This window comes from Kogia breviceps, chromosome 17, assembly GCF_026419965.1.
Source record: "Kogia breviceps isolate mKogBre1 chromosome 17, mKogBre1 haplotype 1, whole genome shotgun sequence".
Taxonomy (NCBI): Eukaryota; Metazoa; Chordata; class Mammalia; order Artiodactyla; family Physeteridae; genus Kogia; species Kogia breviceps.
The window spans coordinates 28,969,007-28,988,047 of record NC_081326.1 but is presented as its reverse complement, the minus strand read 5'-3'; the positions used below and the strand labels follow the sequence as shown (position 1 = coordinate 28,988,047).

The 19,041-nt window shown below is 33.7% G+C and overlaps 1 protein-coding gene across 2 annotated transcripts in view; it reads left to right on the top strand.

Moving 5' to 3' along the window:
• Positions 1-19,041, top strand: part of MMP16 (matrix metallopeptidase 16) — a 378,275-nt gene that overhangs the window by 233,769 nt on the left and 125,465 nt on the right. For both annotated transcript variants that reach the window (XM_067017279.1, XM_059043578.2), the window contains exon 5: positions 18,104-18,265. In XM_067017279.1, coding sequence (XP_066873380.1) covers positions 18,104-18,265 — 162 coding nt within the window. The remainder of the gene's footprint in view (positions 1-18,103; positions 18,266-19,041) is intronic.

Below are 19,041 nucleotides of genomic sequence, written 5' to 3'. Positions count from 1 at the left end.
TGGCCATGGAGCCTGTGCGTCCGGAGCCTGTGTTCCGCAATGGGAGAGGCCACAACAGTAAGAGGCCCGCGTACCACAAAAACAACAACAACAACAACAACAACAAAAAACAGTATGAAAAGACAAGATGTTTATTTGGAGTAGATATTTGTAATTCCTATATTCAGAATATACTGTTAGAATAGAATTCTTCATAGATTTCTTGCATTTCTGTACATCTTACATGAGAGGTAGTAACTACACTTTTTCTGGGCTATCTTTCCAAACTGTATAGCCGACAGCCTTGAAAGATACAGATGGTGTACCACTCTGGAGCAAAGAGCAGTCATGCTTACTGCCCAGTATAATAAGCATAACTTTCTCTAGAATGAAGAGCATGCATGTTTAGTGCCCATTATAAAAGATTTTGGTACCCTAATCTCAGATTTCTTCCTCTTTAATACATCACACTGAATGGGCCCAAATCACCCCCATAGAACTTGGGGTAATGGGAGACTAATAAAAATGTACTGATATTCATGATGCTTGATTTACCATGAGTAATAAGATCCTCTGTCTCTGACCCAGGCGTCTTTTGTCTTCTTTCAGCCTGAAATGGTGTCAGGCTAACTTCTTACTTCTCAAATAGGACAAAATCTCAGATCCTTCACAGCCCTTGATGTACATAAAGAACATCAACAAATCAAAAATAGGTAAGCTAATATAAAAATAGGCAAAATACATGAAGGAGCAATTCACAAAAAGGAATATGTGAATAAGCATGTGAAAATTGTTCAACATCATTAGTCTTCTGGGAAGTATAAATTAAAAACACAATGATATAGCACTCATCCTGCAGAAGAGCTAATAGAAAGATTGACTCTAGCAATTGTTCTTGAGACTGTGAAACAATCAGAGCCCCATACAGTGCTGAAGGTAGTGAAAAATTGCTACTTACATTTTGGAAAACTATTTTTCACTATTTGAGCTGAAGATATGTATGCCCAGTGAATGGGCATTTCATTGTATGTGCATGTACATGTATGGTGTGGTGTGTACAAAAAAGACATGTAGTATAATATTCAAAGCAACACTATTTTTAAGAACCTCAATCTGGAACAACTTCAATATTTATCAACAACATGATAGATAATATATGGTATTATGTATTCAACAGAATATTTTATAGTATTGAGAATGAACAATGTACAAAACCATGGATGAATCTCACTATATGCTTACCTATAAAAAGCCTTTCACAGAATAGATTTAGACAATTTTGTTTATTTAATGTAGAGTTCCAAACTGATCTTTGGTTGTAAGAATCTTATAACAGTTAGTTTGGAGATGTAGTGACCAGAAAGGAAAGGATTCACAAGGGGATGGATTGCTAGTAGTGTTCTATTTCTTTTTTTTCTTTCTTTTTTTTTTTTTTTCAGTATGTGGGCCTCTCACTGTTGTGACCTCTCCCGTTGCGGAGCACAGGCTCCGGACGTGCAGGCTCAGCAGCCATGGCACATGGGCCTAGCCGCTCTGCAGCACGTGGGATCCTCCCGGACCGGGACGTGAACCCATGTCCCTTGCATCAGCAGGCTGACTCTCAACCACTGCACCACCAGGGAAGCCCGAGCGTTCTATTTCTTGATCTAAACATTGATTACATGGATTTTCAATTTGTGAAGATCAATTAAGCTGTACAATTAGGACATGTGCAATTTTGTAATATGTGTATTTTACATTACTGTAAAAGTTTACTCTAAAAAACTTAATGTAACTGAACTGAGGAAGACATGGGAACCCACAAAATATGACAGTGATCTCTCTTTACAGCCAACATTCTAGAGTGCATATCTCTACTGCTTTACTTCTCCTTCACTTTTCCAATTTAAACCCACCTTCAATATCTCAGAAATCATTATCACTTCTTAGATGCCAAATCCATTAACTTTTTAGCTCATTCTTCTCTTGGTAACTACTTGTACTTAATCTATGTTCTCATAAAACTTTCAGCTCTTTTAAACTTCCTACTAGGCTACTTACTCTATGTTATTCTGTTTGAACTACTCTAAGTTACTCTTCTTAATGATTTCCTTCTCTTCTACCCTCTAAATATTAACCATGGATTTTATTTTGTTTTAGTGTTTTTTCTTTCTACACCCTTTGTCTTTCTCTTTATTCACTACCATGGATTAAACTACCTATATAATAAAGACCTGGAGAAGTACAATATTAAGTCACTTTTCCTTCTGAACTCCAAACCCAAATTTCACTGCCCCATAGGAATCTCAAATGAATATATTTAAAAGTTATCTTATTATATCCTCAGATCTGCTGCAGTTTTTTATATTCTATACCTTTGTTAATGTATCAGCACCCATCTAGTCATCTAAAGCAGAAACTTGGTGTCATCCTGAAATTTTTTTGTCTGTGTTTGTTTGTTTATTTGTCCTTTATGTCAACTACTCTCCATATTAACTTGGTCACATTGATTCTGTTATTTAAACTCTGTTAGGCTATATTACCCTTGCCATCCATGCTACTGCTGCCTTGTGTCAGATTTTCATTGTTTCTCCTATATGTATTTTGATTAGAAGACCACTGGTTGCCCAAACTCCAGTTTCAAACCCCAAGACTAAGTCCTGCAACAAAATTATAATGGAACTGTTCATTTTCTCATCTGAGATTTCAATAGCCTATACGTACTTTTATTTTAGCACCTGAAACACTCACAAAACTTCCTTGTACTTGTTTAAACATCCATCTGAGAATCATAGACTGAGACTGGGACTTTCTCTTATTGGTCTCTGAATCCACTATGCTGGCAATGTTTTAGATGTTAAGCATATGGTCATTGAATGAATTTATGTCTCTGTGATTTTAGCTGTTTGTATTTTTCTGTTTATTTATCAGTCTACCCTATCAGGCTAAACTAGTTGAGAGTAAGGTCTGTGTGTTTGATCTGACCCTCAATAACTGTTTGCTTAATGAATAAATGCATGTTATGGAATTAAGTTCAGCTGAAATAAACTTTGATTAGGCACTTGTAAGGTACTAAAAGATAAATTAAAAAACTTTACAATTGTTGAAAGGAAGGTAATGCATAAAGAAACAGTGGAATAATTGTGAGATAAGTAGTGAATTTATTATGGAAAAATCATAGGTAGTTATATTGTTATCTTTTTATGATGGAAAACCTTGTTAGGGAAAATTCTATTCATATAATTTTCCAGAAATGAACAGATTGATATTTCAGGACAAGTCATCACATAAGCCTACATGTATCAGTGGCATCAGATCCAGGTGTTTAATAGGGTGGGCAGAAAAATAGACTAGCAGGTCACATATATAGCCAAGCAATTTGGTAGAAATTAATAAAAGCTGCAAATAATAGAGTGTGGGTACAAAGTACAATTGTATTAAATAAGTTATTAGGGGAACAACAATATTGTATCTAGGAAGGGTAATCCCTACTAATTAATTGGGATGTGTTGAGAAGATACTTAAGAAACTAGAAGAAATATGTGGATTTAAATTATTTAGATTTTCAAAAATATGACAACGATCAATAGCAAAGAACATAAAACAGGTGACTGCTATCAAATTAAGATAGTAGATGGACCCACTTTATTTCCTGAAAAGGAAATTGTCTTAGAAACAGAAAATGAGATGTGTGGAAAACACAGGTACTTCTCTGGGTAAAAATAAAGTTTTTTGGGGAGATCTGTTCTAGATGTATAATTTAGAGAAATGTGAATAGCTTTAAGTGTGAAGTTTGAATATTCAAATATAAAAGAATAAAAACCAAAGCTCTTTATTTGTGTTAGTGTGAAGAAAGGTGCTTTTACTAATCTAGGTGCTATGTGTCTTTAATAGCTTAGCAGCCAAAGGAGACTGGAGTTTTGAAAGCAATTGCATATGGTTAGCATTTTTTTTAGAATTGGTAACATATTGTTGGAAATTTCTAATTAGCTGAGTAAGAAGCATATGTTATAAAATAATTTAAAATTATATATTTTTATCTACATTTTCCACAGGTGTTTTACATTTCTATTTGGTAGTGTCTTGCTTTTTCAAGTCTTTGATCCTAAAAGAGGCGCTGATTTATCTTTCCTTTTTTTTTGCTTTCCATTTTCTATGTAACAGACAACTGTGCTTAATGATCTGCTTGGTGATGATGAATTACAATCCACTTCTCTCCCTTTATTTTTTACATAGTTGACCTGAAGATATCACAAGATGGAGGCCAGAAGGATACAAAATGATAAAAAGTGAATATAATTAACATGATAGATGATGATATGATGCTTATCATGATAGGAACTATGATGATTAGAGAAAAACATACTGAAATTTTTATATTGACTTGTGTAATGATATTTGTCACACTGTTAATGTAAGTTACAAGTGTTGCATTTAATTCTGTATTGTATTTTCAGCTCTAATTTTGTTTGTCCAAAAATTTGGCTACCAAAACTTGAGTTACTAATCTGAATATATATCTACATAGTCTCCTTGGCAAAGATACAAAGGGAAGACTCTACATTACTCATCATTATAACATGTGGAGATGGAACTACCTTAGCAGAATTAAATGGAAAGTGTATTGTTCATTAATCAACAAATATCATAACTCATTCAGTAAAGTTCATTTTAGCCTCCACAGGTTCCTTTTAATCACTTATTCCCTGTTCTCCAGCCAGTGTGGAAGAACAGTGACTGAGGAGGCTCATGCAAACTCCCAGTATGCAGCTAAAGATGAAGAAGCTCCTATATTTCTGCAAAATTCTTGGGAGAGCAGTTCTGAGCACAAACATTTCATATCAGAATTCAGCAAGTTGGATCTGTTCTATAATCTTTCTGTATCTATTTGAGTCATGTTGAAAAGTAGCAGATTTTGAAGTTTGTAATTTTTGCCTAAAACCGATTTATTAAAGTTAACAGCAGGTTAATTTGACAAGATTCTTATTTCCTCTAAGCTAAAGCAACATGAATTACTAAAACATTGTGTGGAATAAAATTCATCATAATCTAGATTATTTACCATTGATACTGTAGAAAATAAAGAAGGTAAAGTATTGAAAGGGAGAAAAATTGCTGATCTTGAAGACAAATCGACCTGAATTTGAATCCTGATTCTGCCAATTACCAGTAATATTCCTTGTTATTAATTTAACAATACTAGCTATGCAGTTTCCTCATAAGGAAAGCATAGATGGAAGAATCTCCCTTGCCTAATTATTATAATGAATGCAAATACCTAGTACAATGTCTGAAACCTAGAAATTACTCCAAAATGGTAGCATTCTCTATTATTATTAATGTTGGAGGACCCAGACTCCAAGTGGCTGCAAATGATTCACTTTTTGGTAATTGTACTCTTGTGTAATACCCTCCCTCTGTTCATATATGTGAGCTGGACAATGTGACTCACATTTAATGAATAGAATATGGAAGAAATTATGGTAAATCACTTCCAAGATTATGTTGTAAATGACTGCAGGTTCCATCTCAGACAGTCCTTCTGTCTCTCTCTTAAAGTCACTGTGGAGTAAGTCAGACAACATATCACGGGAATACTTAAGCAACATATGGAAAGCCCATGTGATGAGAACAGTATGTCTATCCAAGAGCTAACAGAAGCCATGGCCTACAGAACTGCCCCTAGTCATGACTTTTGACAGCCCAGTCAACAGCTTTCCTTTTACAACTGTCATGAGAGATTTTGAGCCAGAACAACCCAGTTAAACCACTCTCAGTTTCCTGAGCCACAGGGTTTGTGAGATAATAAATGACTTTTGTTTTAAACTGCTCATTTGTTATATAGCAATGAATAACTAAAACAATATTATCATTATTGAAGTGATTTACAAAGAGTGACTGAAAAATCATATTTTAAGAATTTTTCCCAAGACTTTTCACGTATTAAAATGTACACACAAAATCTTTAATTTTCTTTTTTTTTACTAAGGATATATTAATAATTTAGTGGAATATACAAAATCTGCTTCTACACAGCTAAAAATAGCTTTTGGTAAAATTACTTTGTTGTTAGAATAACTAATGAAACAGCATTAGTGATGAAATAAATAGAATAATTAATATACAGTTCAATTCTCATTTTTAAACATTGACTGCCTAAGGTGGTGTGATCACAATAAAACAGATACTAAAACTTTAAACAATGAGAAAAGAGGAGTAAATGATTTATAGGATTTATACATAGGGTATTAGCATGAAGAAACCAAGAGAGGTAAAAATTAATATAGTTTATTGGGGGACTCAGAAGTTAAGCTATGTATTGATGAACAGTGGCAGATGGACTGGGTAAGACAGGTTGAACCAGATTATGGGGGTTAGTTTATAAGGGGTTATTTGAACTGTAGTTACTTAGACACCATTTTAGGATTTTGAGCAATGGAGTAATGTGATGATAGTGATGTTTTATCAACACACCCCTTCATACAGTACAGGATGGTAGGTGTTCTCTAGTGGAGTATAGTTAAATTCCTCAGAGACTTTTGTATCTCTTATGGATGACATCTTTTACTGATTAAGCATGCAGTAGATGATAAATTCTTACTGTGTGTATGGAAACTAACAGTTCATGAGCAAACCTTAAAGGAAATGATATTCTTTTTGGTGTCAGCATTGCTTCTCTTCTTTTTCATTTGTGTCCTAAGGTTACATAAATGTCTTTTATGTTGGTTTAGGTGATGAGGTTTATTCAAGGCAGGTTTTGTGTGTGTGCGTTTGTGATAATAAATCAATTGAAAGTCATATTCAGCACAGGGAAAAGACTTTGGGTTCAAACAGAAACAAACTTGCCTGTGCCACTTAACCAGCTTTAAAGTTATTTACTCCAAATCTTCCTTTCTTCAGCTGTGATTTGAGGGTAATTATACCTACCTGAAGGGGTTGTTGTAAGGATTAACATTCTGGACCATTGTGGGTACTCTGTGGATATAAATTTTCATTCTTCTTTAGTAAATGAGGAAACTACTTTCCAGTTAATTAGGCCTTTTGCAATTAAAAGGTACTTAGAAGCAAAAGAAATCTCAAAATCAGGAGTATGTGTGCCCTGCCTTTTTTTAAGTCAATATTTGTAATACATTTGTAAGTCTTCCTGTCTGCTGAAGAAATTTCCAAGACTACACTGAAGTTATTATATGAATTTATTTTCATAGGGTCTGTAAAATCATGAAACATAGGTGCTGTATTCATTGCTTTACTTACAAAACATACAGACACACACACACACACACACACACACACATTTGTCAAGACATTTTGGTTATGGTTTCCTTCCAACTCATGTATCCTAGAAAGAAAACATTTTTCAGAACATTTGAAATACATAAGCCAATAGAACATTCTGCCAATTCCTAAGCTAAAATCCCAGGCTTTCAAATATTTGTTTGCTAAATAAAATTGAGACAAGCTATTCTGCTACACCTCTGCTGAAGTAATTAAAATATGAGAGCTTTTTTTACACAATATGTTGAATAAATCACAGCCGATGAAAAACGTTTCTATTATTAAAAAAGAAATGTCTTTTTAATTTTTGCTTTCATTTTCATCTTCTATTTTGGTTTCATCACTTTAAAAGTAAACTTGAAGAAATTAGATAAGGAAGACATTTAGGTGACATCACATCCTTTTTCAAGATTCAGAAACATTTTTCAAAACTTTCTATGAATACTAAGCCAAGCATGAATCTTCTGATTTTCTTCATATGTGCCATATAAATGTATATATTTAAATTCACTACTTTACTAAAATATTTTTGAAGTGGTTCACTTAACCCTCACTATTGTAGACTATACAAATAAGTATCAAATTTGTGATTCTGCGTTTTAATTTTTTCTTCACATATGAATGATAATTAATTGCTCAAATAAAATTATACATTTATCTTATCACTCTTAGAACACAAATATGAATTCAGATCACTGTTCTAAAATGAGCATTGAAGGAAGTCAAACACACTTGCCTTTCACCATTGGTATCAATAGCTATAAACAGTTATAAATAAATAAATATATACTTATATAATAGGAAGCTTGCTGTAAAAATACATGATTATGTTAAGGTGTTAAGCTTACCATTGTTTTTATATTTTTCACGTTTGGTTGGCTTTTACTGAAAAAAACAAAGGCAGGCTAGGGAGTGTAAAAAGGAGGATTACTTTAGAGAAAAACAAAAAAGAAACACCTCCTTTAAAAAATTAATATTAAAGAAAATACCACCTTTCTGAGCCAAAATAGGTTCTTCTGGGAAAATGCTTCTGTTAGGGAAAAAAGGAAAAACATCAGGAGTTCTGAATGAATCATTAATATATTATGGCTTCTTTACTATAGTCATAGTTGTTTGATTTATTTATTATTGTTTTATAAAAACAAATTTGTTTATAATTTGTTAATAAATCTCTATACAAATACTTAGGTATAGAGAATTGTTTTTGTTTGTTTGCTTTTCTTTTTTTCCCCCTGAAAACAGAAACTATGTATACCTAAACAATCAGGTTCATAACATCACCAAAAATGAATTATCAGGTGGCAGTGACCTAAGGAAAGCAAAATTCAGAAAACAACTAAAATTTTACCCTCCCAGCTTTTAAATTCTCTAATTCTTTAATATGTTCCCATCTTCAGAAAACATGCAGTTGTACTTGAATATACGTCAGTCGTTTCTGCCCATGTAAACAATATCCAGTGCAAAGAAACACATTGTATGGGTTTACTCTGAGGGCCATATATACCCACTCTAGTGACTCAGTGCCGACTAAGTCTATTCAGGTCTTTCTGTAATATCCTTTCACTTGCTTTCCTGTTAATTCCTCCTTGCTACATCCCTCACATTGCAGTTTATATGCTCTTTCTGTGAAGGACTGTTTTATAGACCTCAAGAGCTGGTAATTTTAACCTTACTGTTCTATAATTTTCATTTTTCTTTAGGAGGTAAAAATGAACAGCTAAATACCTGAGTTTATCCAGGTGCCCAAATAAGCCCCACCTCCATCCTAACTCAGACTTCTTCCTTCCCCATCCTAAAATTACTTTCCCAACATTTTCCTAAGGATACTGTACATACTCATGATTGGCTTAATAAGTGTTAGGGGAGGTTCTCCAAAGCAAAATAAAAAAAGCATTTCTGGTATCCAAACATGTAGGCTGAAAAAACAGAAATTTTATGAACAAAAAGTATTAATTATTTTGCAAATTATTCTCATATGAAAGTATGAATTTGATTCCAGCATTATGAACGTTTTGATAGATAGGCTGATAGGAACAGAGGCATGCTGCATGCACAGACTGACCTTGAGCTTGCAGCTGTGTATGCTATTTACAGAGGGCTTACTTTTTCTAATTCTGCTTCTTTGCATCATAGTAAGCCCAATGCTTTTACTCAAAAAGACCCAACCTATCTGTTTGTTGTGACCCAGCCCTGTTTATTAGAAGTAGCATATCAATGCTGTTACAATAAACCTTTCAAGCACTTCTGCTGTAGGATAAGTTTATGTCAGTGAAGAAACAGATATAGTCAAACACATGTAGGAATCACAATCTAGATATGCTGGTACAAGCAAGTTAATGAAACATTTTACAGTTTTGTTTTACCATTTCTTGCTAATTATTCATTATCCAGCTGAGCTCAAAAATTGCAGCACAGAGTCAATTTTAGATGCTATGTGAAAATAATGTGAAATATTTATAAAAGGATCTTAAATTGATAACTTTTAAGATCATAACCATTTAGTATACTAAATGGTATATTTTGAAAATTAAAATAAAAATCTAGTCATGGCCGCTGAGCCTGCACATCGGGAGCCTGTGCTCCACAATGGGAGAGGCCACAACAGTGAGAGGCCCGTGTACGGCAAAAAAAAAAAAAAAAAAAAAAATCTAGGTTCAATTTTTCTATCTTTAGCAGTAATGATAGTAAAATATGAAGCAATTTTTTATGTGGATTTTAGTGTTTAAGGGGTTATGATCAACTTTAACTTAATAATGGGAAATAGCATAACTCAAGAAATTATTTCTATCACTCAATTATTTTCCTTTCTAGTTTTCTGTTCCCTTCATCACTGCCTTAGTTTAGGTCCTCATCACCTAATAATCCTGGGTATTAAAGCAGTCTTCTAACCGCTGCCTTTGCCTTCATTCATTTCCCACTGCAATCATACCTGCACACTGATGCCAAATTACCCTACAGCAATATCATTTTTATATTAATTTTTCATGGCATTTGTTGCCTCCTACATAAAGATCTAACTCTTAAACCTAACATTCAGAACTCTTCAAAACTTGATCTTAGCATACTTTCCAACATTGTCACTCATATATTTTTGTATCAAGACCATGTTTAACCAGTTAGTGTACTAGTTTTGGTAAAGTCAAAACTAATATTTAAATTCCAGTTCTGATACTTAACAGATTCCTGACCCTGGGTAATCCAACGTACTGAAGTTTCAATTTCTTGTCATGTAAAATTGGGAACCTTCAACTCAAAACTTTGTAAAGTCTACTAATAATAGGAATAGGAGTAATAATAATAATAGCAGCAGCAGCAACAGCAACAGCAGCAGTAGTAGTAATAGCAGTAGTCAGAATAGGAGTAATAATAGTAGTAGTAGCATAGTAGTAGCTGTTAACTACCAGTCTTTAAGCAGTAACCTATGTTTAGGTACTTCACAGAATATTTTATATACACTACATTATTGAATCCACCAACAGCCCTATAAGTAGGTTATTTTAGACCTACTTTACAAATAAAGAAACTGAATCACAGAGAAATTTATAATTGACTAATCTTTTACAGACAATAGCTGAGTAAGGGTTTTAAATCTGATCTGTCTTAAAGTACTTAAGTGGAGTAAAACTAATTTCAAAATCACATGCAATATTGTGCTAATGCCTTCATTTTTCTTGGGATAAATTCCATAGTTTCTCAGATTCTCTGAGGAGCTTGTGAACCCCCAAAAGCTCGGAATCATTGAGCTAAACTCTCAGTTCCTTAATTAAGAACAATGGACTTGGGAGATTTATCTTTTGAGACTCTGGTACTTCATATTGTCTGCCACAGAGTAGAAAAATCAATTGCATGTTAGGATAACTTGTTTATCAATGAGTCTATAAATAGTTCCTTGCACATAGTGGATAATTCATAATTATTCAAAAATATATGTCACATAATTGCTGCTGATCTGGAAAATTGTAGCACTTAATGCCAGGATTGTTATACTAGGCACACTTAAAATTATGACTGAATAAATAGTACTTACAGTTCACATACAGTAAAAGGGCATATAGTTAAAATCAGTTGCTGAAAAGTAGATTTGCATGTATTATACAATTACTTTTGTTTAAGTAGTCACTAAAATTGACCTCTTTTGCACTGGCTACAGAGAGAGGAATGTAAACCTCCAGAATCATCTTGACCATTAAATTGAGCTGTCCAGGGGGAAAGTATAGCACATATAAACCACACATGAATAAATGACATGGGACATAAATGAGAATGTTCTTAGACTCCTAACTAGGCTCAATAAGAGAGGGAAAAAAAAACTCTTGTTAATATCATGGTGCAGTTACCCACATCCAATCGATTTATTTTTTTAGAGGGACTATATTGAATGTCATGTAGACATGTCTAATTTACTAAAAAAAAAAAAAAAAAAAAAAAACAGACTTCATTTCCAAACTATAGCCTAAATGAATAAAACATTTACCTTGGCCTTGATTCTCCAACTATTTTCCTAGGGTTCCAATTTACCTGGCTAAAATAGACTGAAGTTATTTTAATTATATTGATTTACTCTAAAGTCCTTACTAAATTTAAAGCTATAAATATTTGGTGGTAGCATATCTTTGAAAATACATTTACTGATTTCTGGAAGATCTATTAGATGGCTATTTGTTTTCCTTATATTTTAATGGCCTGGTGTTGAATTATGCCTTATTATTGTAGACTAGTGGCATGCTCCAAACCTAACTGCATCCAAACAGGCAAACTCTGTAACAATCCCAGAAACCCTCCTCAACTGCTGAAGAAATGTTTTGAAATATAATTTGAAAATTGAAGTCCTTGTGCTCAACCTTTATCCTAATTGTAGCAGTACTATTTCCTTTTCTTTTGAAAATATTTTCTTTGTTACAAGGCTTTAAGACTTGAAAATTAGAAGCAATGAAAATGATTAAGACTTTTTGAGCAGCCAGAATTGTACTGAGGAAGTATGTTTTAAAATATTAAGTTCAGCATTTATTTAGTGGAGAAAAAAAATAGAAACTATTGTTACAGATTTTTAGAAAGAGCTCTTATGTAGCAACTGTGCAGCAGCTGTGAGCTTCAAACAGGTGGCTTGCTAGGGTGGCCCTTGTCTCCTGGATGCAAACTCTGAAGCCTTGAGCAGATGTTTAGGACTGAGGACAAAGTAGAGAAATCCACTTCCTCAGCACACATTTTTTTGGTTGTGGGCCCAAACTATAACGGGGCTTAAATCAGTTCTGCTGGTTACTAGGTAACTTTGGCCAAATCACACAACCTATGAAAGTCTTCATTTCCTGATCTGTAAAATGGTGATAATAACAAAATTTAACTAATATGGTAAACATAGTACATGTGAATATTAACTGATATTCTTCTTTTTGCTTTTATAATTTATAAGAACTTTTTGTTTCCTTTAATTCTAGTCTTGGGATATTATTAACAGTACTATATACAACAAAATCCTTTAAAAGTTTGAGCATATGTGAAAGAAAATTAGATTTGTCATTAACAAAACTCAATAAAATTTATCTGACACACATGTAAATGCTATTCAAAATTGTAACTTTATTGCATTATATTAGCTCATATATGGTAAACAACTAATAAATTATTGTAATAATAAGCTTTTTTCATAGTTAAGCTGTGACTCAATTGAGAGGAAGCATCTAGAGGAGGAGCCAAGGAATCATTCTGAAGCTTGAGGCTCTTGGGGATCAGGTGAATTGTTGAGGATAGGAAGAAGGCAAGAGAAGGGCACTAGACCCTTGAGGAACTGGAGGCTTGATGAAAGGGTAGAAATGGAAATAAGAGACTTAAGAAAATCTTACCCAAGATCAGCTTCTATCCCCTTCTATCTTGCAGAACACAGCAGTGATCTAACTCGTGTGGAGCTGGGCAGCCAGGATGTGGTTTAGAGCCCAACTCTCCTTTGTATGGAGAGCCTGACTGAGCAAGTGAAAGGGAGTGAGAAAGCATGGGTCATGAAGTTTCAATGAAAAATTCAGTGACATAATTCTGGTTCATAATAAATGCTCAATACATAGTATTTTATTCTTGTTCTTTTTTCACATGTCTACAAGACTTTTCTGGCTCTCCAGCAGGGACCACAGGTTTTAGTGTTCACCAAGAAAGAGACCCTTTCTTCAATGAAGTGCAAAGAGAATAGAAATAAAGGTGCAACCAAGGTATAAGGTTTTACACATTTGAAAGAACATATGAGACAGGAAAATGGCTGATATTTTTATCTTTGGAAGTTTTTAGTCACAGACTTTCCCTCAGACTTAGACTTTTTGCCAAACCTTTCAGTTTATGTAGAGATAATTGGACTGGACAATATTTAATACAATTTTTTATCTCAGGATTATTGTACAAATACTCAGATGCTTCAAAGTAGCTTCTTTTTCTACTCAGTTCTTTTTTTTTTTTTTAGCTTTTCTTTCCTATTTCCTAATCCTAACCAAATGGTGAGGGATTAGAGTGCTAAAATGTCCCATATTACTTATCCGTTGCTGCATAAAAAAATCACCCCAAAACTTAGCAACTTAAAACAACAAATCTCACACAGTTCTGAGGGTCAAGAATCCAGGAATAGCTTAGCTGGGTGGTTTTGACTCAAGGTACATCAAGAATGTGCAGTGAAATTATTGGCTGGGGCTGCAATTATTTGAAAGGGCTGGAGAATCTACTTCTAAGCTCACTCATACAGCTGTTGGCAGGAGACCTCAGTTTTCCACATGTGTCTCTCCCCTCTATATAGGGCTGTTTATACAACATGGGAGCTGGACTCTCCAGAGTGAGTAATGAGAGAGAGAGAGAGAAATAACCAAGAAGGAAGTCATGATGTATATTATGACCTAACTTTGGAAATCAGGTACCTTCACTTCTGTATTCTGCTCTAGCAAGCAGATACAATGAAATACTAGGAGGTGGGAATTATTTGAGCCATCTTGGAGGTTGACTCCCATATATTTCTTTAACTTCTCAACTAGCAAAACCAATGTGTGGATAGTGTGAGAGGACAGAGGTTTAAGATGCCTATCTTATTTAGGCCCATCCTATTTAGAAGGCACTGAGGTAACTACCACTAATCAAAGATTTTATGATGATTTCTGAATTTTATCTCTAAACATGTATTTAAGTATTTTAAATTTGCATATTTAAGTATTTTAAATTATGAATTTTCTCAAATTTGTTCTCAATCATTTAACCTACAGTAAAAATTAAGAGTTTCTATGAATCAGAAGCTGTCAGGGCAATTATGATATGTGTTACAATCAAGTTATGTACAAAAAGCTAAGGATACACAGAGACAGAGGAACTAAATTTACCTGGGGAGTTGGAGAAGGATTCACAGAAGAGGTATTTCTGAGTTTTGTTTTAAAAGGTTAATAAGATTTTGTTAAGACTGACAAAGAGGTAAACAAGATGATAAACATTAGAAAAACAAATGCAGAGTTTCAACAAGTTTCAGAAGATAACATACAGAATGATACTATATTTATAAATCTATAATTTATTTAAACACACATATTTGATTAAATATAAGTAAGGGATTGAGAAATTCAAACTCAGGTTAGTGATTGCCTCTGGAGGGACAGGGACAGCCGAAAGTAAGGGAGAAACCAGAGATAGATTCAATGGTGCTAGTGCTTGAATAGGTTTATAGGATTATAGATGTCAGAATTATGTATAACAATTTTTACATATGAAATATTGTATAGTCATTTTTGATATTCAGTGTATGTTGTCAGCAGAGGGAACAGCATATGAAAAGGCATGGAGGGGTGAATGAGCTGAGAATAAAATATAAAGACATAATTATGACAAGGAAATTATAAATAATGCATAATATTTCATAATATACAATTCATCCTGAAATTATATTGGAGTATACAAAAGAAAGAAGATTAGAGATTCAATTGAAAGCGACAAACTCAAAGTCAGAATCTTGCAAAAGAAACAAGTACTATTTCTGTATTAAGAGCCAGGAAGCTGATTTCTCCTTTATTGCCTGCATGATGATAAGATCAAGGCATATTACAATTGAGAATCTTGAATCATGTGAATTAATGATGTTACCGGAGCAGTTATTATTTTCACCATTAGGAAAGAGGTCTGGTGGATTTTAATTGTCTAAAACTCATCATGTGCCAACAACTTTTGTTCCAAGTGGAATTTAAATCACAGGGTGGTACTTCATTTACCCTTTTAAACTATTGTGAAGCTGCAAGTATGGTTTAATTGTATTATTGTCAATCATCTGAAGAATGGTAATTACTTGGAGGTTTTGGCCAGCATTTCTGATTAAAAGTGCTATGGCAAACTCAATAGGTCATAGGTTCATGTCCTGAGCCTATTGATTTTCTTCTAATGCCTTACTTTATTCCTTAGAAAAGGAATCACTCCACCCTTGGAAAATATGCTTAGAAAAACTTGACTGATCTGAAGTGAACATGAAATGTAATGACTTTTGCTGTTATCATTTTGATTTACTTTTTATTTTTTTTTCATTTCTTTTACTAGCCAAAGGAAAAAAAAGTGACTAAAGCACTGTTTTCCTGTGAGAGATTTGAAATGCTTGTTTATTCAACAAGGTCCAAAACGTTGATAGATAATTAACATCGATATTTATCTGACTAAGTGAGAGAATGAGTTCCTACATGTTTATCCATGAACAAAGTTCAGGACACTTTTTTCCTAGGGAAGGGGACGTGATACACAGGAGGAAGTTATGAAGATTGGATTCTTTTCTTTTCCTTTTGAAGAATAAAGACAAGGCATAATCCCTGTAAGGTCACATTGGGACTTTCTGACAAAGAAGTTGTATCTGTTTTGATAAAAGAAGTCCAGGAGAGTCTAGAGGTATTTTCCAAACCAGCGCTATGGTCTTGCTGAGCTTAGTTGTCACCATAGCTTCCTGGGAACCTTGAATGTCAACACTTGAGTCTTCTGTTCTTGGTTCCACTGCCTTGTTTTTCATTGGCCCTTTGGCTGTTTGATGGATCATTGTTTTGTCATTAGGTCTGTTTTTGATAAAAAATTTATTTCACTTTTAGCCCACTGATAGCATAGTCCAGCCAAACTTTACATGTATTTCTGGGTGTGGGTATGCCCAGAAGCTGAGCATACATGTGTCCTACCACTTTGCACCTTATTTGCAGTTGCAGTGTCTCATCTATGTCAAATTTGTATCTTAACAAAGATGTCTCTGATATGAAATCACAGAGGTGTTCATTCCAGAGTTGGTGTTAGATGTCTGACATATAAAAATGCCTGTGACTCATCTTCTCTCTACCTTCCTCTCACCTGTGAGTATTTATGAGACACAACCTGAAGTCTTTTCCCTATTTTACATACTCACAAACACTCTCACAGCTCCTACATCTCTTATTAAATGACTCCCTCCTTCCTTCTGTTTTTTATCTCTGCCTGTGACTAGCACATGCTCACTAGATGATCCCCTATAGCATGTTTCATTGTTGTTGTTTTTTGACTCAAAGTGGTATCTTAAAAAAAATCCTGTTCTCCAGTATCTCTGAACTCCTGTGCTTTTTTATTCTCCACTGTCTGACGTTGTGAAATTCCACTCTCTGTCCTTACTTCCTCCAATCATTATAATACCTTCTCTAAAAAAAAACTTGTTCTGCATTTCCCAACAATGCATAATGTGGAAGTATCTTGTAGGCAGTAGAAAAATAACAAAAATTTAAGCAAAGACAGTTACTGGAACTTGTCCTTTTTCCCACTACACATTTTTCCCCATATGAACCCTATTTCACTCCCTGTTTTGTCCTTAAGTCATGTTCTTTAATTCCTTTAAATGCATTCTTAAGGTAATAATAATCTCTTATATTTTATATCTTGGGATCATGAGTTTTAATTTTAGGCCCTTTCTTCTGTTTGTATCTGTCACCACAGAAGAATAACAGCCCCAACTCAGTGATGCTCATGTGGTTCGACTAAATTTTTGGAATTAACAAATATTCATGGAGGACTAGCTCTTTTCCTCAGGAGCTGAGTTATGATGACCCAGGAGTGGACAACATGTAGAGGCCATTAGCAGGGACTTGACTGAACAAAGTCAGACAAAGTATCTCTGAGAGTTTGCACTAAATAGATTCACTGTGCACGTTTACTACTAGTGGAAGAGATTTTTTTTTTTTTCAGTGAGAAACAGACCCTCTAAGATAAATATGTTTTGTTCAGATTATGTATGAATTGTTTAGAATTTGTATTTACAGAGCTAAGACTAGATTCCTAGTTTCTATGACTGCTAGCCTATGACTTTTATTTTACATTATTATAGGCTACTAAGAAAGAGAAGCCTTAGTCTATGAGTAAAATAGCCTAAGTTCTTGTCACAGCTCTGTAGATACAAAGATTTGCTATTCTTGACAAGATTTGCCACTTCTATGCCATAATTTACTCATCTGTGTAAAAGTAGGGATTGTAACTACTCTATATTTTTTGCTGAATTGTTAGAATTATGTTCACTATCAAGGTTACATAAGTGAGATATAGTATATTACATGCTTTCTAATTAGAAGAATATTTCAACAGCAGTAGTAGCAATTTCTGATGCTAATGTTCTTTCTTCAACTTTTATTCTTTATTCTTCTCTTTCAGTTTCTAAATTTCTGTGACTTCACTATCATCACCTCCCCACCACCAATCCCCCTTTTTAAAATCACATATTGGATTTTGCCCATAGATAATCCAATGATAAAATCACACTGATAGTTGAAATAAAAAGCTCCTCTTATTTTTCTTGGGTAAAATTTTGATAACACCAATTGCCCTTGTCAATTCTATACTTGGATATTAGTTATAATAGTGTCTTTTCTTCTCATTTGCACAGGAAATGACTTATTTCTTGTAGCGGTTCATGAACTGGGACATGCTCTGGGACTGGAGCATTCCAATGACCCTACTGCCATCATGGCTCCATTTTACCAGTACATGGAAACTGACAACTTCAAACTACCTAATGATGATTTGCAGGGCATCCAGAAAATATATGGTAGGTTACCACTGATTCTATTTGGTTAACCCTATAGTGAAGTGCAGAATTTCTGCTCTGTTTTCTTTGTTGAGGTAGATGCTCTAAATATATTAGAGAGATAAATACTGAAAAAAAAAAAATCTAGTCTATTGATAAAAGTCTTCTATCAATCAAGTTTTGTTGGCCACAATCTCAAATATCTTAATATGCAGATAATGGGAAAGTCTAGGCACTGATAAACTTTTCTTACTGAGTTTAATTGAAACCTGAAATTATAGTAAAGGTCAGATAAGCTTTAGTATTTAAAATTTGGGTAAAAATGTAATAAATGAATATAACCAATAAAAACAATGAGTCATAGAAGACTCATATAAGATACTGAGACTTTGGTAAAAGCTGACAGATTGATTCTCACTTTATGATATTTGATGGTAGATAGATGCTAGACAAATCACTTTGGAAAATGCTGAAAATACTCTTGTGTGATGGATGTAAAAAATGAACTCAAAAACATGCAATTATTGACTAAGAGGTAAAAGGTAACAAATGGTTAAGTTTACTAACACATAATTCACAATAAATTTCTAGTAGAGTAAAATAATTTTAACTTATGGGGTTCAGTCAATGAATGCAAGGTAAGACAAAAGGAAGAAAGACTATTACACATATTTACTATAATCCTAACTCCCTCAATAGGACCATTGACCTTTATAAAGACATTTATTTCACACAAAATTGTTAAGAACTTGACATTTATTATTTACATATAGAGAATATGCTTTACTAAATTAATG